General features: G+C 41.9%; 1 protein-coding gene across 1 annotated transcript in view; it reads right to left on the reverse strand.

Annotated features, from left to right (window-relative positions):
- myo1g (myosin IG) overlaps positions 1–21,339 on the reverse strand; it is a 71,042-nt gene extending 49,703 nt beyond the window's left edge. Inside the window, exons 1-12 of the mRNA XM_034094545.2 lie at positions 21,114–21,339; positions 18,290–18,498; positions 13,971–14,064; positions 13,258–13,423; positions 11,311–11,364; positions 11,097–11,192; positions 10,010–10,126; positions 9,609–9,815; positions 7,905–8,050; positions 7,479–7,593; positions 7,180–7,350; positions 6,581–6,651 (exon numbers count right to left, since the gene is read on the reverse strand). Coding sequence (XP_033950436.1) covers positions 6,581–6,651; positions 7,180–7,350; positions 7,479–7,593; positions 7,905–8,050; positions 9,609–9,815; positions 10,010–10,126; positions 11,097–11,192; positions 11,311–11,364; positions 13,258–13,423; positions 13,971–14,064; positions 18,290–18,498; positions 21,114–21,208 — 1,541 coding nt within the window. The 5' untranslated portion in view covers positions 21,209–21,339. The remainder of the gene's footprint in view (positions 1–6,580; positions 6,652–7,179; positions 7,351–7,478; positions 7,594–7,904; positions 8,051–9,608; positions 9,816–10,009; positions 10,127–11,096; positions 11,193–11,310; positions 11,365–13,257; positions 13,424–13,970; positions 14,065–18,289; positions 18,499–21,113) is intronic.
- Between the last annotated feature and the right edge of the window lie 2,227 nt (positions 21,340–23,566).

Genomic DNA, 23,566 nt, shown 5'->3' on the forward strand with positions numbered 1-23,566 from the left:
GAGAGAGAGGAGTCAGAACAACAGAAAAACAAGCCACAGCGCACATTTACAAGGACAGGACGGGAGAGGACAGGACGGGAGAGGACAGGACGGGACAGGACAGGACGGGAGAGGACAGGAAAGGAAAGGAGAGGACAGGACGGGAGAGGACAGGAGAGGACAGGACGGGAGAGGACAGGACGGGACAGGACAGGACGGGAGAGGACAGGAAAGGAAAGGAGAGGACAGGACGGGAGAGGACAGGACGGGAGAGGACAGGATAGGACAGGAGAGGACAGGACGGGAGAGGACAGGACGGGACAGGACAGGACGGGAGAGGACAGGAAAGGAAAGGAGAGGACAGGACGGGAGAGGACAGGACGGGAAAGGACAGGACGGGAGAGGACAGGACGGGAGAGGACAGGACAGGAGAGGATAGGACAGGAGAGGACAGGACGGGAGAGGACAGGACGGGACAGGACAGGACGGGAGAGGACAGGAAAGGAAAGGAGAGGACAGGACGGGAGAGGACAGGACGGGAGAGGACAGATGAAGGCAGCTGCTCTCCAGAGACAGGAGCATGATGTAGGAAAGTATATTAATGTATGAAGGTCAAGGGCTGTTGGAAGGAGAGGACTGTGAGGGTGAAGAGAGCTGCACATGCATGCAATATCCCTTTTTCTGGGAATACATTCCTATAAGCTGTGCACACGGTTAATACAAATGAATATTCCTCCAATAGTCCGGCACCCGTGCACCCGTGCGTGCTCGGATTAACGTAAAACACACCCATGACCTGCGGCTACAGACTTTACATAACTGACATTTCCTTCCTTTTCAAATCCATGTTGTCAAACCGTGCTTTGTTTTTAGAAAGCGGGGGTGTTCCCTCCTTTGTTCCATTTCAAACAGTGTGTTGCAGACTGCAGGGGAAACCTCACAAGACATACTGTATACTCTGACTGCGCAGTATCCAAAGAGCGCTCATGAGACCTGTATATTACAGACAGATCCTTCCGTCTTAACTGAACAAGTGATGCTTTCCAAACAGAATACTTAAATGATCCTAATCTAAAATGGAGAGATTAGAACATGATAGTTCACCTCGTAGTCACAGAGAGATCCAGGCAACGGAGATGTGAGGTTGCTCCGAGTCGTGCAGTGAGGGAATGTGGTATATGGTATGGCTGATGAAAGTGCTGCATGTGCAGGCTGGAATACTGCAGGGATTTAAAATGTGGACGACAAAGAGAGTCAGGTGAGGGTTGCAGTACAGAGGCAGGAGGGAACAAAGTGGAGAAGGGAAGGAGGAGGGAGGGAGCGAAGTAGGTCAAAGCTGGGGATAGTGGTGCTGTGAGAGTGGAGGGTGGGGCCTGAAGGACGAGCGTTTATTTAACCAGAGTGGACTCGGATGCGGGGGCATGAGACAGGGGGTGGCGGGGGGCCGGAGCCACCAGGAAGCGACGTACGTGGGGAGACGTGAGGCAGGGGGACGTGAGGCAGGGGGACGTGAGGCAGGGGGACGGGAGGCAGGGGGACGGGAGCCGCCATCTGTCAGCAGGTCTGACACACTCTGACGCAGCGTAACCACTGCTAGTACTGGGCTGTACTTATGTGTTTTCTAAAACATTAAATAAACATCACTGAATCAAGGTTTAAGCATTCTTACGTATATATTTTTAAATAAAAACACATGAGGAGCTTTTAAAATATGATGCATTGTAAGGGGTTAATGACCCAAAACAGTGGTGGAGTATCCAGATGCTTCACTTCAGTAAAAGTACTTATTGAAAACTATGAAAATATGTGGTAATTTATATCGGATATGAAAGTACAATCGAGATTGTTGTCTTAAAAGAAAAAGTACTCAATGAACAAATGACCCCTTTTACTGTTATATTATTACTTTATTAGATGTGTATTATTTGTGCATTAGTGTTAAAATAGGATGGACTGTATCTGGTGAGGTGTTGATCATTATGACCTAATAACTAATCGTGGATTGTTTGGTTTGTAAAAAAAAATGTAAGCTGTGAGATAAATGTACTGAAGCACAATACTTTCCTTTGAGTTGGAGTGAAGTAGAGGTCGAAAGTAGCATGAAAAGACTCAGGTACAAATACAAGTACCTCAATTTGTATTTAATACAGTTCTTGAGTCAAAGTACTTTGCTACATTACACCACTTCCCAACCTAACCCTCATTGTGGTCAGATTCCACTTGTCAGGATGTTTTGTTCCTCATTCGGGGGGTTTTGTACTGGAAGCGTAATTATCTGCAGAGGTCTACTTTCCTTCAAAACAAGGCGATTCACACCTCCACACCAAATATCAAATCACATTTTCTCCCAAGCTGATCAAGTGGCTAATGTCAAGGTAAAAAGGTCTAAAATAGAAAAAAAAGAAGGTGTATTGGGAAAAAAGGGGCTTGAAGCTGGATAAAAAACTAAATGTATGACAAACACATGTTCAAAGGGGAGATAAATTACAAGCTACTAAATAAAACACTTTTTTTTTGGTATAATGTAAGCACTGAATTCATTGTAATGTATAACATAGATCCAGTTGTTTTAATATACATATACCTACATGCAAAGGATCTGAATACTACTGAACTTTGACAAGGCGCAGCTATGGAGGACAGTGCAGTAATTGCCTGTGAAAGTCGTGTTGAGCTTGGATGAAGTCGCTGTGTTTCGTGTGTACGATGTGGTGTTAGCCTGGATTTCCCCGAGTCACAAACCCTACTCCTCGATTACTGCTGCACCTCTCAAAGCCTTTAAATGCATATACTGAATTCATTTCCTTCAAGATATAATCGAGCCCATGAATTCTGTCGAAGTGGCTCTGTCTTTTTTCAAATCCCCTACCAAATCTCACAGAGGCAAAGACATTCACAGAGAGGATCTTTATCAATTCAAATGCTTGAAATTAGAATTTCGCAACCGAGTGTGAAGCGGCTGGGATGAGGATCAGCACCTCCAAATCTGAGGCCATGGTTCTCAGCAGGAAACCGATGGACTGTCCACTCCAAGTAGGGAATGAGTCCTTCCCCCAAGTGAAGGAGTTCAAGTATCTCGGGGCCTTGTTCTCGAGTGAGGGAACAATGGAGCGTGAGATGGGCCGGAGAATCGGAGCAGCGGGAGCGGTACTGCAGTCGCTTTACCGCACCGTTGTGACGAAAAGGGAGCTGAGCCAGAAGGCAAAGCTCTCTGTCTACCGGGCCATTTTCGTTCCTACCCTCACCTATGGTCATGAAGGATGGGTCATGGCCGAAAGAACGAGATTGCGGATACAAGCGGCCGAGATGGGTTTCCTCCGCCGGGTGGCTGGTGTCTCCCTTAGGGATAAGGTGAGAAGTTCGGTCATCAGGGAGGGACTCGGAGTTGAGCCGCTCCTCCTTCGCGTCGAAAGGAGCCAGTTGAGGTGGTTCGGGCACCTAGTTAGGATGCCACCTGGGTGCCTCCCTAGGGAGGTGTTCCAGGCACGTCCAGCTGGGAAGAGACCAAGGGGTAGACCTAGGACCAGGTGGAGGGATTATATCTCTTCGCTGGCCTGGGAGCACCTTGGGATCCCCCAGTCAGAGCTGGTTGATGTCGCCAGGGAAAGGAAAGTTTGGGGCTCTCTGCTGGAACTGCTACCCCCGCGACCCGACCACGGATAAGCGGGAGAAGATGGATGGATGGATGGATGGATGGAATTTGTATGTCTAATCTGACATATACACATGCTTCTGGTGTGGTTGGGAATATCAGCAAATTATCTTTCATTCGATCTGACATTTGCATCATAGCTTGGATCAGACCTTTCTGTTAACAAGAAGATGTGTCAGAAGACGTAGGATATCCGTCAAAGTGTCACCAGCCATAGAATAAAGAGAATAATGAAAACAAAGAATGAGTGGTGCAGTGATAACGTATTATTGTAGCCCTGGATGTTAGCAGAGCAAGGATAATCTCCACATATTAACACCATCACCAAAAGTAAAAAGCTTACATTAGGCTATAAAGGAACTACATCAAAGTCGCACATCACAACTGCTATGCTAAAGGCATCCAGTGTGACCATGTTTAGTAGTCTCATTAGCCACTTGTTAGCAACTGCCATTTTTTAAACACCTAAAAACTCAAAGTGTCCTAAGCTTAACCTTATCTAACCAAAAACTCTTTAAAAAAAACAATTGACTTCAGGGCGAGGGTAGTAGTCTCTTTTTGCCTCCACTGTTTCGATGACACACAGAAGCTATGGACATTCACCATTGGGGTATTTACTAGGGATGCACGATATTGGTTTTTTGAAACCGATACCGATACCGATAACTTCCTGCTTCTCAAGACCGATACCGATAACCGATAATAAAAAAAAAAATTACGCCACTAATTATTTGTATTGTGTGTATTTTTGTGTATTTTTTTTCCTTGGCCGCCCCGTAGTTTCAGAGCGCATCGAGTTTAAAATACCATCTAAGCTGATGCTGTCAGCCCCTCTCCTGCCGCCCGCTTGTGGCAGACCACACTTCCACACTCACCGGCAGGCACCGACTGGCCATCGGGAGGACCGGGAGGGTGTGTGTATGTGTGGCCCGAGCGAGCGAGAGAGAGACCTTACGTGCATTGTTGTTGTTAGCATCTGGTGCTAGCTAGCTGCGCTAACGGATATAAGGAGCTGTTTAAATGAAAACAGAGGAGCGACATTTCGCCACAACTGCGCCGAGCACTTGACTTTATGCAGGAAGCAGACAGCGGGACATTGTACGAAAAGTCAGCACACTCAGCAACATGATTGCAGCGTCCAGGCAGCTCCGGTTCGAGCATATGCCTTGAGTTGCACATAGCTCCAACGCGCGCGCAGACACACACACACTTTGTATTGTATTATTGTCTTCGTACGCTTTTAACACACCATCGTAGCGATGGCGATGTTTCAGGTGACTGATCAGGTTCGAAGTATTAGGGAGCGCTGGATTTGTGAAAAACTCCCCTCTTCCTAAACCACTAATACCACAGTACTGGCAAAACGGGAGGAGCCGAGTGAAAAACAAGCGCCCCTCATCCCAATCCACCCACACCGCAGTATTTTTTCTTTTTTTTTACCCAAAAAATATATTGTATATTATCGGGGCTATTAATACTGGTATCGGGTTTATCGGGATGACGTCATAATTCCTAATATCGGACCGATAATTATCGGGCCGATAATTATCGTGCATCCCTATTTACTGATGTCATTTATGAAAATCTCTCCAGCTTGTGTTAACCACAGTTTTTTCTTTCGGGCATCTAACCAAAACACCACAAGTGGTAAAATGCTAACTCAATACTGGGTTTAAGAACTCATTCCTCCACCACGCCATACGGCATGTTCTAAGTAGATGTGACCACTGATAGTGTGCAGTGAACACACATGAGAGCATCACGCCTCTATAATGCCATGTGTGTTGATCATGAATACATTTGTATCTGTGTGCTGGCTGTGCAGGTCAGTGGAGGCACTGAATGTATGCGGGTAACTGTTTTTAAATGTGTTTTTACATGGGTGGATTGTACAGTACATACAGATGTAGCGCTTCATTTCAGACGCCTACCTGTGCGGGTCCGTGATCGGCACGGGGTGGGCCCCTGCTGAAAAGGAAAACCCCCCCCGCAGGACTTGAAACGCCCCCTTGATAAATACATTTAATTATAATGAAACCAGCTGCAATGGATCATGGATCCACCAGGGGGAGCCGTGACAAGCTGCCACACTGGAACTCATGTGAAATAAACAGCTGATCTACAGGTATCTGATATACAGTATAATGCCTTAAATAAGCACCTATACAACCGGATGACATCCTAAACTTATACTGATAGGTGATAACGTTGGCTTTTAAGGTATAAGGCAAACTTACAAGACTATTTTTCTTAAACAAAGTTGATCCCATACAAACTTGTGGCTTCAACGGGAGCATGAACCATCATGTCCTTCTCTCATCGTAGGGCTAGGCAATGTATTGATATCATATGGATATTGTGATATAGGAGTGGATACTGCTGAGGTTTTTAGTATCATTATATCCTAACATGACATAAGAAGTGTATTCTTCTAGGTTTTATAGGCTGCTTTTCATTCAAATTATGCACTTCTGTGAATTAACCAACATTTTCTAGCTGTTCCATTATATCCAAATTACAGATGATTATTTTTCAAAAAAAAGCACAAATAGTCAACACAACAATATTGATAATGAGAGTGAGGTTTTCATCAAACATATTGTGATATTGATTTTCTCCATATCATCCAGCCCTGTTTTGAAATGATGGCTAATAATCATAACCCATTTTTTCATGTCATGAACCTCACTGAGGAGCTCTATTTTTATATGTGTTGTTAACATGGGAATTTACAATAACTTCTGATCAGTAAAGCTGTCACTTTCAGTCTAGCGCCAACACCTCCACTCCATGACCCTCTGAATTCCCCCACAGCTGCCAGTGTCGCAAACTGACCTCTAATAGGATAGTTTAGCTTATACTTGTGAACTCTGAAAAACACCCCGTCACTCTTCCAGCCAGTCTGGCCCGAGGCCGAAGCAGACCAATGTGAACATGTGACAGACTCACGTGACATCTCCTGCATAGTGGCGAATACGGAACTGTTTCTGGAAGTCCATGGTCTTGTCAGTAGGGCTGAGCTGGAAATGAGAAGGGGACACTGTAAATAATATATACAATATTACAAACATTCACAGTGTACAGCTTTCAGAGGAGGGAATGACAGCTGTAGTGCCCCTGCTGTTGGAATAACTTCTTATGATCTCTCGTAATGCAAAGAAACAAAGAAACTCTGCCCTCTACTGACTGCAACACAACATTGCAGCTGCATTATAGTACATTTAAATGCTGTTTGTGTTTTCTCTGTTAACTTTAACATACAAATTAAACAAAAACACACGTTCATTCTTGGAGAAAAAATACTGAAATACGACTTCAATGTTTCTCTTTGGCACATCTATCTTCAAAGCCTCTTGATTTCCTCCATTTGAGTCAGCAATATATCTCAACTTCCTGCTAAGTAAAGTTACAACCACTCAGAAATCCCATCGTTTCAGTGTCATGCATCTAATAATGGAGGTAGAGAATGTATTTCTAAAAAGCTCTTCTGAATATCGATACGAGATGCAGAGGTATATCCGGACTCATGGTGTTGTGATGCGTCTCACCTTGCGGGAGGTGTAGTGGGGGTGCTGGGCCAGCTTGGTGTCCATGCTCTCCAGGCAGACCGTGTCGGTGACTTTACCAACAGTGAGGCACGCTTCGTCCAGAATGGAGATGATGCCTTTGTGGGGCTGCTCCACCAGATCCACAATGATCTGGTTGTTGAAGTAATCAATCTGTGAATGAGCAGTAGGATTGTTAAGCAAGAGCGAAACTATTCATGTGGCTCACTTAGGCTGCAAGTGCTGTAAGGTGAGGGGGGGGGGGGGGTGTGTGTGTGTGTGTGTGTGTGTGTGTGTCTCACATGTTGCCAGGTGATGCCCTCTCTCTGGTATTCTCCCTGCTCCTGTCTGAGGATCAGCTCGATGAAGAGCTGCTGCAGCTTCTCGTTGCAGTAGTTGATGCAGAACTGCTCAAAACTGTCCGGCAACAGAGGAACAGAAACATGAGCATCAACAACAACTCTACAAACACCCCTGACATCACAATACTAATCCCAAAAGCCACATATCAAATATGTGTTTTTCTACTTATTTTGAGAAATGTGTCACAAATCATCCAGATATCCTGTTTATCTCACCAGCCCCTTTGTTCTTGTTTCAATAAATCACATTACGTGTATTCATCGACTGCACTCACTGGTAGAATACTGCACTTGTTTTTCAAATCTGTGCTTGTTGGTTGTCTTATTCAGTATACCCCTTCTTTCATATTACAAGACAACACCAACCTGTTGTTGTCAAAGATCTCAAAGCCGTAGATATCCAGCACGCCAATGACTGTGTTTTTCCCATGAAGCACTGGGTTGTAGTCTTTTACTTCAATGATGCTGTTGATACGGTTTACAATCCAGCCGAAGAGTCTCTCATATAAAGCCTATAGAGCGGGGAAATAAGAGAGGGTTTAACAGAGCCGGAGGTTTAAATAAGTTGACAACTTTGAAAATTAAATAAAAGGAAATCTTGACACAGTGATGATGTTAATAATAAATATACATGTTCCTGTCCCGGAGAAGCTTTAACACATTTAATCTGTGTAGCAGGCCCGGTTATACGGGGGTGCATAAGGGTGCATTGCACCCTCAGTTGAGTCGTTATGCACCCTCATTTGAAAAATGAAAAGTGAAAAAAAAAAAAAATGAAAAGTGAAAAAAAAAAAAAGGGAAAAATATTACATATAATAATAATAATAATAATAATAATAATAATAATAATAATAATAATAATAATAATAATAATAATAATAATAATAGTAGTAATAAGAAGAAGAATATTAAGAAGAAGAATTTAGTTGAAATAAAATAAATTGGAATTGTGGTTAAATAACATTGCTGCATTTATTTGGTCAATTTAAGCGGTAAGTAACGTTATTATGTCAGGTGCGTGTGACCTGTGCCGCTGCGCGTTCGTCATCTGTAAGGTTCTTACAAAGCTATCAGTGTCAGTGATGGACATCAGAAAATGGTTAAAACAACCAGCCCTTATCGCCAGCAGTAACACTGCATCTACTGCAGGTAATAACAGTTCAGATCATGGGGACATTACGTTACCCGCGGCCACTGTCGTGGACAATAACGCCCGACTCGCCGGCTTTGCCCGCCTCGCCCACGGAGGCGGAGCAGCCGCAGCGGTCTTCGTTGCCCCAAACACCGCCACCCCTCAGCGGCCCGCATGTGCCAGAGGACCTCGGCAAAACAGAGCCTGCCCAGGTATATTTAAAAAAGTGCCCAACTCGCCTGTAGGCTACTCATTTTGCAGCTCATGGTTTCAAAACAGAGATTGGCTGGAATATTCATGTGAAAAATATGCCATCTTCTGCCATGCAGGTAGACATTTCGGTTCAAGTAAGTCAGATGCCTTCACCACAACTGGCGCCATGCTCTTATAGGCTACGTGATAAGGGACTGGGAAGCCATGAATCAAGCAAAGAGCACATAGATCCATAGATCTCTTCATTTTGCTCTCAAAGTGCACCAGATTGATGCTTTTAACTTCAATATTTTCAAGAAAATCTTCCCGGGGGAGCATGCCCCCGGACCCCCCTACAGGAGGTGAGGACCCTCCTAGAGGAGATGAGGACCACTAGGGTGTTAGGTCCACTCCCCACTTATAAAAATAGCACTGCACCCTCTCTAATCTCAGATGCACCCTGAGTCATTTTGTTCTGGAACCGGGCCTGGTAGTGTGGTACAGAAATATGTGCCTAATGAGTCAACATTTTTGCAATTCTGGGCTCCTTCATCTTAAAGTCAATGGCTTAAAAACGGCGGTTGCTAACCATGTTGCTAACAAGTGGCTAAACAAGAAGACTAAAGTCAAGACTAAGTCATCACGGGGAACATTAGCCACTCTGAGTTTAGCGATGGTGACATGAAGTGATGAAAACATGTTGCTGATTCACTGTAAATTGACACACAAAGGCATTATATACGCACCTTGGCGAAAGCGCTACATCCGAAGCAGGCGTCCTGCTCCGTGTGTCCCTTCTCGATGACCTCGCCCCCCCCGGTGGCCACGGTGCGGAACAGCAGGCTTTTACAGACGCTGTCCACGTCTGAGGCTATCAGCTCAGAGATGTGGTTAACAGCTTCCAGTCCCACGATCTGAACGCTCTCTCCATCGCTCTCAAACTGCACATTGCCCTGAACAACACACCATTACAGCTCATGATAGATCCAGAATCTTATCACTGATGGAATGGATACTGATCTCATGGTACAACTAACTAAGACATATACATTGGTAAAGAAAATGATTTCTGTATTTTCATATGACTTTAATCCTAGAATATCTGCATTAACTTTCATTGATTTTATCAATCCATGTTAAAACTTACCAATAAGAGTATGGCAGCCAGAACCTGATAAATGGAAGTAATCTCCTCTTGTGAGAAGCCGATCGCTTCCAGAGCACTCATCACTGCTTTGTGGCTCGAGCGGTCATTGTTGGAGGTCTGTAGAAGGAACATATAGGTGTATTATACAGTCAATAGAACTTCAGCTGAAGTTCAAAAGGGACCATCTGGGTTTTGGCTATTTGCGCCACAGAGAGTACAATAATGTATTTATTCTTAAAATGTGTGAGTTTCTTTAATATTAACTTAACTGCTGTTCTTCAAATGTGTTGCCAGTTGGGCCACTAAATGGTTTAATATAGAACACAACGTCAAAGGCAGTAACGTCACAGCAACACACAACATGGGTTAATTGTGTAATGCTAACTTATGCTTCGTCTTCCCTCCCACGACCTGGAGAATTCTTGCCTCAGCCATCCTGAAGGATCTTCAAATCCCTTACATGCCACTCAGAGAGCGAAGGAGGCTTTTGGAGGAGCGGAAGTCACGTTTATAACAAGTGGCCTGACATTCGAAGAGAATCAAGGATTTCTCATTCGGCAGCGAAGACTGGGTAACAGGACAGCAAGTTGATAAGTTAGCTCAATAAAAAGAAACCCATGTCATCGATGTGGGAGTTTACTTAAGTGAAGAAGAAATAAAACTTGCAATGTATGACACCTGAAGCCAAGGTGCTGTTTTGGAGAAAAAAAAAATTCAATGTTTTACAATTTACATTTCAGTTTTCCATGAAATAAATTGTATTTAATTGTAATTTAAGTCCTGAGAAATAAATAATATTTGCCAGGATAATAGTATTCAGAATCAGAATATTTGATTGTCCTTTAAATGTACATATAATGGAAATGTGTCTTTGGCATTGGCAAATAACACTCACCATACACAGTACAACATACACACAGAAAGAGGGACAAAGTGACTAAGTCTTAATAAACATGCAGAGTGGTTTGTTCTTCCCTGGCTTGGGTCCATTACAATATGAGTTGTGTTCAAACATTTATAATTGCCTTTACATGAAAAGGAAGTGCTGGCGTGTGGTGCATCTCTAATGTTAAGGTGATGAACTCACGGTAGTAGCAGCTCCCTCTTTGGTGTACGTATAAAGAGCTGGATCTTTCTGTAGATGAAATGACCCCAGCATCTCATCTGAGCCTCCGCGCAGTAACTGTCACGAAAACACATCAAAGTTCAATTCCAATTCAATACATCAAATAATGCAATTCAGGTATTAATATGGAGTATCATCAGTGCATGTTTGCAGCAGCAGCACAGATGAAGGTTACCTGGTAGAAGGAGTGGAAGTTCCTCTCCCCGTCTTGCTGCTGGACCACCCTGGACTTGAACAGGAGAACACATGATGGTGGTAAAGCAGACATCCATCCTCAGACATATCAACACTGATGGGCTCCAGGGGCCGCATTAAAGAAGCCTCTGAACGTGCATCTCTTTTCCGTTATCATGGGAAAAGTTAAACATGAACAGTTCAATGTTCCAACGAGAGATAGGAACTTTGACCCTTTTACCTTCCTCCTGTCATTTGTCAATGTACTTATTTTCTTTTTGATAGCATCACGGCTAGATGCCTGGCACGGAGGAGACTGGAGCCCACTTTCTTTTTGTTTATTTCCTGTTTATACTTTTTTCTCCCAAAAACATTTTGGGATTTCTCTACAGCAACACTTCTAACTCTAACTCTAATGGATGTACTAATTCTTCTCGTTATAAATGCTTCTAATCTAATACATATTTAAGTATATAGATTTTTTTCAAACTGCAAAGTTGTTTAGCTCGATGTAATGAGAAAAGTAGTGTGTGTTGCTAGGTAACAGACATACAAGTTGTAAAGCGAGGTTGAATTTCCTCACCAAAGTAAATCAGACTTCTGTGGTAGCATATCAGGAACAATCTTATATAAGACTCTTCTTATTGAGAGGATTCAGAGAGGAAGTTTCTTTAATATCTCCCATTGGTTTTTTTAAGTTAAGTGTTGTTTTTTGTATCTGCTTTGTCTGTCCTTGCTCTAATGTGCTTTGATCTCCTCCTCTTTTGGATACATAATACAAGTGAGCAGCGTTTCTCAGAGAGGACAGCAACAACATGAACAGAGCCTCTAAAGCAAGTTTGAAGTCTTATCTAAAAGAAAAAATATATAAGTACGTCTCTGAAAGGGCAAGATGTCTTGTGGCCAATTGTCACTTTCATGTTTCACAGAGAGATTCTTCCCCGGATGGTTTGTCCACTGAATTTTGCAGACAAATTGTACATCTAAAAAGAAAGGTCTTTTGCTTTGATTTGAAGGGATTTGACCTAAAAAGTGTTTATTAAAACTATCTCAGAAACCATCACTTCCTTGTAGACACATGAAAGTAGATTTGAATTGCGAACATACATGAAATATTCTTCTTTATGTTTCAGCCGTACATTTGGCATTTCAAAATATAATTAAAATGAATTAATGGTTGGACTACATTTTCTGGCCAAACAAGTATATTAGGTCTACAACTAAGAGAAATAAAAAAAAAAGTTGTTATTAAAGAGATATCCAACATGTACTAAGGATGAATATATCTCTTCAGTTGAGACAATATTTCTTGTTTTTGTAAATAAACATTGCGGGTAGTTCTTTAGTAATGGTGTTTTAGACTGGTGAAAATATATCCAATCTCGCCCTTAAAAAGTAACCATTTTTTCATAGAAATTGGACAAATCAACCAGGCAGCAAAATCAAGTCCAGCTAATTTCCCAAGAGGGATTTAAGTATAATTATTTTTTCTTCAAGACAATCAAAACCAAACCGATTACAAGTTAAGTCAACACAGTCTAACTATTGTCGTCTGCCAGTGTATATGCAGCGTGATCATTCCTGCCTTCTGAAAATTAATCACGGCACCGTCATTTGCACCAGCTGAGTGCCAGACGGTTCCTTAACAGAGCGGATAACAGGAGCAGCCTTCAGCACCCCGAGGTGAGCCATTCATTAACATGCAGCAGCAGCAGCACATCGGCTTCACAGATACATCTATTCATGGATGTTCCCTCACAGCTCTTTGACATCACCTCATAAAAGTTTCATGTGAAAAAATAAATGAGCAGAACTTTTCTTTACTTTCCTTCAGAAGTATTCTTGTCAAAAGTACTCATAACTAGTTTTTGTTGTGTCTATTTGGCTCGTGAAGGCCACCTGTCTTTGCTCAGAGCCCCTCCATCGTCCTGCCACCCCTACCCCTCACCTTCTCCAGCAGGTAGTTGTTGATGTTTCCTCCGGTGGGGTCTCCGTTGAAGTTGAAGTTGATGTCCATGTACTTGCCGAAGCGGCTGGAGTTGTCGTTGCGATTTGTCTTGGCGTTCCCAAAGGCCTCCAGCACACAGTTTGATTTGAGCAGCACATTCTTCACACTGATGCATCGCATGGTGGTGACCGATGACGGAGATATGTGAGAAATCAGAGAAGTGAAATTGAGTCCGAAAAAACAAAACAATGTATGGTAATGTGATATACTCATGATTCAATTATGTATGTGTGTTGCATCTGGATCTCAATTCCATTTTACTGCACTACCTTAAAGGTGGGGTAGGTAAGTTTCAGAAACCGGCTCGAGATACACTTTTTGTTATATTCCATGGAATGCTCTTAACATCCCGATAGCAATGAATATCTTAAGTGCTTTGACAAAAAATCCATACACAAATTTAATCTGTAGAAGCCGTAATACTGTAAAAAGTACAACCTGCCTACCTGCCTGCCAGCCTTCCAACGGGGCACAAACTTATCTCGTGCCCTCATTGGTCATGTGCGCGTTCGTGTGTGTTGGAGGAGGGGCTCTGTGAGGAAGTGGCAGATTTTCAAATTCTAGCGATCTCGAGCCGGTTTCTGAAACGTACCTAACCCACCTTTAATGAGTCCTCCCCTCGTAGATAAAAGTTCTGTCACGTCTCCACTCACCTCTCAACCTCCACCCTCTGGTTTGGGTTTGTGATGGCTGCGATGTACTGCATGATGTATTTACTCGCTTCTGTTTTTCCTGCCCCACTTTCACCTGAAACAAGCACACATTAAACAACACTGTTGAACAGATCTGTACTATAGCTGCATAATATAATGCAATGTAAGCAATGTCTATTCACTCTTTGTATTGATTGTATGAAGAAGTGAAGTTCTTATGTGAACTGTGATTACCTGAACCATATTAACATATGATATATTCCCGAGTTTTTTTTTGCTTAACAATGCAAAATGAATAAGGATGCGTTTTTGCACCTTGATGCACATTTATTTTAGTGTATACTTATAGTACATAACAAGTAATGGTACGGTGGCCCTGAAGTGCAAGACACCACAGCATTTCACAAGACACCACAGCATTTCACATTGGATGGAAAGGGTATTCCTTTAGGGAGAACACTTCTTGTTTGTAATTGGACAGAGCCAGCCAGAGAAGCACTGCTGTGATTGGATGTTTTTGCTGCCAGTCAAGAAATGACGCTGCGTGATTGGCCCAACACATCAGCCGTTAGCTGTGAGCAGTGAGCACACACTCAGAGCTCACAGCTCCTCATATCTGTTCAGAAACTGGACAAAAGTTAAACATACAAAACACAGACTGTCTGTCATTTCGAATACAGTCGCTGCTTTATTTATGTCTGTATGACGTTGTTGTGAGCGTGGACGGAGCAGCTACAGGTTAGTTTAACTTTAGCCAGATGGATCCGATTCCGATAGGATTTACATGGAGATACGGCCCGCCCCCTCTCCCGCGTCTTGTTTGAATGACAGGAGTAAACACAGAATTAATGCTTTATTAATTCATGGTTTTTAAGGGGCTTATCTCCATGTAAATACTATGGTAGACCACCCAATATTCACATCGCTCTAATCGCTCGAGTTTCACCGCGGCTGTCAGCTGTGTTTGATCCTGTCATTCAAACAAGAGGCGCTGGAGAGGGAGCGGGCGTATCTCCATGTAAATCCTATGGGAGATACCAACTACAACAAAATGAACATATTTGACCGTGATTTAATTGCAATACACGTTTCAAAGTGATGCCGAAGTAACTACATACTGATACCGGTTAGTAAAAACCATGAATTAACGCTTTGACAAGTCTGCAGACAAGACGGCAGGCGAAAAGCTTTTAAAATGCCTGTTTTCTGAATGGAATCGGATCCATCAGGCTAAACTAACCTGTTGCTGCTCCGTCCACACCAGGTCCACACTCACAACAACGTCATACAGACATAAATAAAGCAGCGACTGTATTCGCCATGACATAGACAGTCTGTGGTTTGTACTTGTTTAACTTGTGTCCAGTTTCTGAACAGATATGAGGAGCTCTGAGTGTGTGCTAACGGCTGAAGTGTTGGGACATATTTCGCTGTCGGGTGTTAACCAATCACGAAGCGTCATTTCTTAACTGGCAGCAAAAACAACCAAGCACAGCAGTGCTTCTCTGGCTCCTAAAGGAATACCCTTTCCGTCCAATGTGAAATGCTGTTGTGTTTTCTGAAATGCTGTGGTGTCTTGCACTTCAGGGCCACCGTATAATGGTGAACATTTACAAGCAGCATCAACAATATCCATAGTCAGAATTGTGCTTTGAGCAAGATTAAGAACATGTTGATGTTGCTATGTAAACCATTTAAATGATTAGTATTTTCTTCTTATTTCTGGCATGGTGTAATAGTATTTGGGGCACCATTTAAAAAAAAACTCGAACAAACAAAAAAGTTTTAGCGTTAAATGTTGTATCCTCAATTTTAACGATAAGGAGCCAGAGAAATATTAGCCCTAAACCATTTCACGTTAGCAGTAGTGTGTGAGTCTGACAGGTGCGGTCCAATATTGAGCTAGTTTAATACGATTACTGTACCAATACTTTTACAATTAACCTTATTTAAGTGTCAAAAAGGCCCAGGATCTACGAATGCCCCAAGGACTAAATAGATAGCTAAGAAATATCATGCTAATATCCAGGGCCGGTCTTTGGCATAGGCGGTCGCCATAGGACGCCAGATCTGGGGGGGCGCTGCGCTGGTAGTTCTGGGAGGGAAAAAAACATTTTTGACTGTTTGGCTCATTCTAATTTTCGGCCTTGATGTAACAACTGTTACGAATGGGTGAAGCAGGTAGGACTCAAATGCAGAATAACGAAAAGCGAGCTTTATTAAAATATATAAAGCTGTGGCAAAACAAGGCAGAATCCAAAATATCCAAAACCAACGAGCAGCACAAGGAACACAGACCGTGGAAAGACATGGAGGGGAAACAATGAACCGACATGGAACACAGGGGAAGACTAGACTAAATACACAGAAGGGTAATCACAGAACAAGACACAGCTGGGCAGGGGAGGAGAAACACAAGGACAACAGGTGAACACAATCGGGTAATCAGGGAGGGAAACAGACAGAAAGCAGACAGGCAGGAAACGGGGGTGAACACTTCACACAATAAAACAGGAAACCAGGAAACCCAAAGACAAGAAAAACACCAACACAGACAAACCTACAAACGTGACATAACATGACAATCGTGACAACAACATTCATAATTAAGTAAATGTAACACCCTTTTCACCCCGGTTACATTTTGCATTTGCCCTGTACGATGGGCGCTGTAAGGGATGAAAGTGGGGGATGTTGACTTATCAGGCGCCCGCAGCTCACAGCCAAAGTGCGAGCGAGCCTCCGAGTGAGCAAGAGAGAGAGAGAGAGATGGCTCGCATCGGTACCACGGATTGTTATTGGATTGAGGCTGGTAACCACAGCTCAGTGAGGTAAAGGACTCTCAGTGTTTAGATAGTTCACTTTAGTCTAAGTTATCTCAGTGGGTCTCAAACGGTTTGGTCACAATTTATGTAAACAAATATTTCCAAGGCACACCTTTATAATTATTAGGATAAATAACAACAGGTTTGTTATTAAAAAAAATGCATGAATAAATAAATGTTAACTAGGTAAAATAAGATATGAATGAACAACAAAAATAAAATATGTTTATTCTTTATATATTCTATTGTGTATTGCTTGGAGGGGGGGGGCACCAAATCATAATCTCGCCTAGGGCACCAACATGTCTAGGACCGGCCCTGCTAATATCTCCATCACGATCACATATTCGATAATTAGTTGGCTAACATGGCTGCTGTGGATATCAAAAACGTTACCTTACAGCCCACTGGGTTGTAGTTTTAAGTCCTACACTTGGTTTAAGACTGAAATATGTCAACAACTAAAAAAGAGAACTTGTTTTGTAATGTTACAATATTTCACGCTTACCAAATCATGATGACACGGAATAACTTTGGCCCACACTCCCAACTTTTCTTCTGAGCTAGCACATGTCCCTTCTACAAGATAGCTGTCAACCTCAGCTAATGCTAACTATGTGAGTAGCCTAATGCTTACAAAACATAACCCAACATTGTCTTGTTTTTCTTTTTGTATTAACTTATAAGAATTTAACCAGATGTGCAATTTCAATGTTTTTCAAAATAATGGAGAACAAATATATAATTAATCAATTATGATATTATAAACACTAAAATACATACATACCGCAAAAACATTGATAAAATTTATGTTTTTTTTAAGATTATCATACAAAAATGTATTTAAGTTTAAAGTAAGATTTCATAATTTAGCAAGCCTTAGATATGGGGGTTTGGACGTTTGAATATTAATATTTTAAGCAAATCAGCTTAAAAAAATGTAAATGTATGTAATGATTTGTGTAATATCTTTGCGTTTTTGACAGACAAAACAAGACATATCAAGATATGTTTCAATATATTCTGATACTTTAAAGGTAAAACCGTTTTGACTAGCCGATCAAATGTATTGCCAATTGGCTAACCAAGTCTGACGATGTATAACAGAATCCAGTAAGCTAATACACAAGCCACAGAGAATGAACTTCTGATTTAGCAACATAGCTTTTCATCTGCCTCCACACAGAGGCCAAACCTTGCTATTAACGCAGGGCCTTTCCATTTTTCATTCACATGGCAGTTTTATTTTTTACTTCTAATCAGCAAGGGATATGTGAAGAAGTAAAAAAGTATCAGTGTTATGTGCTGGTAAATAATGCATCTGATAAACATAATGCCACGTGGACTCATTGCACAGACAAGAAAATGAAGACTTTGTTGGCTGGGTTGCAGATGTAAAGTGTGTGAAGTATTGAACATGATCTCACAGATAGCAGAGTGCACACTTTGTAGGCTTGTGGCTTAATGTGAAGTTTCAGTGTGAAAGAGACAAACCTGAAATGACGATGCAGGTGTCTTTGGCCCGTCTCTTCATGGCCTTGTAGGCGGCATCAGACACTGCGTACAGGTGAGGAGGGTTCTCATACAGCTCCCGGCCCCGGTACGCATCGATGGTGTCTTTGCCGTAAATGTCCATCTGTCTGTACGGGTTAACGGACACGACTACTTCTCCAATGTAGGTGTAGATGCGGCCCTTCTCAAACCTGTTCCACAAAAGAAAACACAAAATTGTCAATAGCATACTTCACACTACTTGTACAGGTATTATATTATATTTCTTGCTTAGTTCATGTCAGGTCATTTCAATCTGTATAACTCAAATACACAAAACAATAATAATGATAAAAGAAAATGAGAGTCAAACTAAAGCAAGGTAAAATAACCAAATCAAAAGATGCATATAAATGTATCCTAAAATCCAAAACCAAAATAAATATACACAATAGTGTTGTCCCTCAGCGTTATTTGCTGTAATCATCATATTTTTAATATACATATTTTAAAAGTGTTTTAAAGATTTGTATTACCTTTTTTTTAAACGCATCAAATATAAATATACACAATGAAATAGAGATACTAGATACATAAACAATAGAATTGTGTGTAAATGCATCATCTATGCATATGATACGTTTTCAGTCCTCCGTTTAAGGCGGCAAAAAGCCATTTAGACCCAGTACATTTCAGACAGCCCATGAGAAACCCTCGAGTCAAAGGTTCCATGAGAGATGGTACACCTTCGTGTCATACGTAACATCCTGACAGGAAGTGACCCAAGTGTGTGTTCACTGAGAGCAGGAAATGAAACTTGTGGGCTTCAGGGCGTCACAGCCTTGAGTAACCTCATGGTGAGCTGCAAGATGTAAAATTGACGTGTCACTAGCTTCAATGTGGAAACCTTTTTTGTAGAAGTTTCTAAAACCAGATCAGCGGTACTCTGATGTTAACATTTGTACATTTAGATGAAAACTGGGTAATGTCAGAATGGATCATGTCAGAACAAGGCAGAAATATTGCCTTCTTATTCTGCATTTTGGAAGAAACTACCAGTGTGCTAGTCATCTGTTTACTGGATCGTCCATGTGGTTTCTGTTTCTCAGAATTAAAAATTAGGAAACATAATTTGACCAAAATCAATAATCCAAAAGAACTCTATTAATAAGTACATTTGCTGACTCTACTCAAGTACACTTTTCAGCTGCTTTTAACTATTATTATTATTATAGTAGTCAATTTGTGCATCTTATTACATGTAATGCCCCACATTTCGAGAAACATTACACAGATGTATCAGTTGTTCTTGTCAGGTTAACTATAGTTTGGTTACGAGCCTCATTTATAATAATAGCTTGTTTTCTATATTTGAGCTGATAGAATCTGAAAGCACAGTTATTTGTGTTCTTAGAGAAGCTAGACTGTATCATTTGGAAAGCAAAAGCTGTTGTTCCTGGAACATCCCGTCCATGAACTGGCACACTGTTGAAGTTCACAACATGTCTTGTTCAAAACATCATTCTGATTTTCTAATCAGTTCTAAGGACTTTTGCCGTAATTAGGCTCGACTGAAGTATCACCACCAAGGCCTCTCTGTTCACACCCTTCATGGAAGTCTCTTTTTACAAATAACCTGCTGACAGAAGACCCAACAAAGGGAACACATACCAGTGATGATAACCAACCTAATAAAGTGGTGCAGGGATGAGTCCTAAACATGGAAATGAGTTAGCATCTTTGGCTTTTCCAGGCTCCAAATTCAATACTTCTTTTGGCTAATTTTTGGCTAATGTTTGGCGTGATGTTGTTTAGTAGTCCTATTAAGAAAACGCCTTCAAACAAAATGTGAAAATCTTGTAAACTTATGTTTACCACAAACCTTATTTTGGTTAGATTCCCCAAAATAAGGTCTGTGGTAAACACAAGTTTAACATTAAACATTAGCCACCTTTATTTTGACCAGGGAACCCTTGCGATGCTAGCTTCTGGGTTGGCCCTAAAACATGTTTGCAAGAAAAGGAAAACAGTGCAAATGCAAAAACAGGAATCCAAACACCTGATCTCAGATGTATGAAAAAGTAGAGCAGTTCATTCAATTAGGCACACATCAGCACAAACCTAAGCACCTGCCTCTGTTACCTAACAAGTCTGATCAAGCTGTGTGTGATGAAACTCGACAGACATTATGTGGCAACCAAACATGGAACACACACCAAGCCCCAGTCACAACATGTAACATGTTAAGTTAGACAGTAAAGAGCTTTTCTAAATGTAGAGCTTGTGTGATCTTGTTTGACATGTTGGTGGATGCGAAAGACGCAGAGGAAGCGAGAATGGACACTGTCTGGACCAGTGTCAAATCCTCAAAGCTTCACACCAAGAAAGAGTCACGAAATAAAATCAAAGTTACATGAACTCTGCTGACACTAGCTGTTTTATATAGTTGGTAATGTTCTGCCATGTGCTGCACGTGGTTCTGATGACAGCCCGGTGGTGATGATCACATCCACTGCAGGTTCATATCTGAACGCTGGGTGAGCGGGAAATGTAGAAATGACTCATTGCCTTTTTTACCCTACATGTCATCTTGATGTCCTCTTGTAAAAAGAACATTCATAATGATAACGTCAACCTGCTAATTAACTGCTTCTGTGACATATTTCTACGTTTAAGAGATCAGAGACTTACACCTATCTATATTTCTTTACACATATTTGATCAGAAATACCAAGGAAACAAGCCGTTTTCCTTGTGAGGAATGAATGAAGCGTCTCTGACAACCAGCTGCTTCCCTCCCTTCCTCCTGTCGAACACTATATCTTACCTCAGCTTCAGATTCTCCATAAACTGCTCCATGATGACCTCATCCAGCAGCACGAAGTCTGACTTCCCAAACTCCAGGCCCTCCAGCTCCGCCATCCCTGTCCTCGTTCAACAAACACAAAAGACGTACAGGACTGAGAGCAACAGAAAGCCGCTTCTAGGAAGAAGAAAGAGAAGTATGGTTGCCTTCTTGGGCCGGTAGTGTGCAGTGTGTGTATGTGTGTGTGTGTGTGTGTGTGTGTGTGTGTGCTGAGGGCGTGGTGAACTCGATGGTAGATTTGAGGGTGTGCTTATTTGAGAGCTGTGGTCTACAAGCTGCAGCACGTCACCCGTCAATCAGCCCTCGCCTCACTCACATCTGTATAAATAGCAGGAGGCTATCTTTAAGAACTCACACCACTTCTGCATCCTCCTCATCTGCGTCTCTCTTCCTGCCACAAAACATTTCGAAACTCTAAAGTTTTTTTCCGTGTATCTTCTCTTCCCAGAACCCACATCTGTCACGCTGCCAAACAAGTGCTGTTAGCTGGCATATTTGGGGTTAGAAAATGGCCTTTATCTCCTGGGAAGGATCTTGGCATTTCCTTTTTTAACTTTGCTTTGGCAGTGCCACGTGTCTTCCTCCAATAAGAGGTTCCCAACTCCATGCACACTGAACAACTGAAACACTGACTTTAAATAGATGTATTATGTCAACAAATGTAACATGGCTGTATTAGGTATTACGTTTTATGTCAACTTAAATCATTTTGCTTACAACTAACCTAATACAGTTGTGTGAAATCTGTTGACATAATACATTTAATTGAAGTCAACATTTCAGTTTTTTCAGTACATTTGGAAAATCCGTTTTTTTTGAGTGCTGGAGCCAAAAGGTCTTGTCGTGACTTGTACATGTAGATCTAAGTGTGTGTGATATAGTACAGACAGAGAGTGTACGGAAATGCTGAGTAATACAGAGAGCTGATATCTAAAATTATATTTCACAACCTTTTCCTTTAAATCAAAAACACTTTCAAGAACTTTTCAAGGCATGCTGGATCTGTATTTCCATGTAAGGAGCACTGTTCGTGTGTTGGCCCTGTTGCACTGTCGCAGGGCAGACCGGCAATTTCGCTGCCCAGCTGGAACATTGTCAAGTGCACGAGGGCTCTCTTGCAGGTCAGAGGCCAGCAATTAAAAGAAAAAGGTAAACAAGGACACGGGTGTTCAGCCTTAAATATATATTAGGTTCACTGGTACTCACACACTTTAAAATAAACATAGCATTAACAAGGATTTAAAGGGACAGCACCTCTCTGCTTACCCCTCAATTGACAGGACATTGGTGACGCCATGTTGTCTTCCAGGGCCTTCGCCTGGCTCAGAGGCCATCCTTAGCAGAATGTGCAGTTACTCAAGTGTGTTGATCTGGATGAACTGCTCAACTCAACGTAACGTCAACAGACAGTTCAGGTGAAGCAACACAGGCCCTCTCTGAAGCCAGATAGTTCCCACTCTGAGCTACTGTACAAACAGGACGTTACACCATAACAAAAACACAACCCACTTAGTCTCAGGTGATTATACACTCATAAAAACATAGTTACATTTCATTTCTGCCAATAGTTCCAGAACAAATTGGTCCTTTATGTAGCATTTTCTATCATGTCCTCCTTTTTGGACTAATTATGATCTCAATTGCCTATCTTTCTTGGTTGCTAAGGTGATGAAAACAAATGCTAAAAACGTTTTTTCTGTTACAACCATCAAGCTCATTTCTTTCCTGGGACCATGTGCTCTAAACCATGTGTTCTCTGCATCGGTAAGAGGTGGTCGGTATGTAAAGGGAACGTTAGAACTAAACTGAAAAACATTGTTCAAATCAGTAAACTGATGTATGACTTCCCCTGTCGTCCGTATACCCATCAGCATTGTGTTAAGGTCGATTTCACTTTGTGTCCCTTCTCGTCAGCTGCTGGCCGCTCTTGAACACAACATGTTTCCGCAGTGTGTTTAGATTTCCAAACACAGGGTGACTCAGCTCGTGACTCAGAAGGGTTTTGACATCATTAGCCACACTTGTTATGACTGCTGTCTGTTTGTGAGGGCTAAGGATGAGCAGCTATTGGTATAACCTTTTTTTTTTTTAAAGTTACGAGACAGCACTGTTAGATGATCACCCTTCATGTTTATGGCGCTCCTTTCAGTTTAAATATCAAGGCTTGGTTTGTCTAAAAACTGTAAGAAAAAAAAAACATCTTCTTAATTATTAATGAAATACTTCTTATTGTATTAAGCCATTTTGAATTTTCTTTGTGCAGGTTTTGCTTCCATTAAAATCAGGAAAATGTAACTGCATATCATTTGTGTCACTCATTTGTGGCACACGCGGAATAAATAATAATTGTACACCAACACTTTCAACTGGATTACTTGTCCCTATGAAAGCAGTCGGCAGCATGAACCGCTATC

This window comes from Pseudochaenichthys georgianus, chromosome 11, assembly GCF_902827115.2.
Source record: "Pseudochaenichthys georgianus chromosome 11, fPseGeo1.2, whole genome shotgun sequence".
Lineage (NCBI taxonomy): Eukaryota > Metazoa > Chordata > Actinopteri > Perciformes > Channichthyidae > Pseudochaenichthys > Pseudochaenichthys georgianus.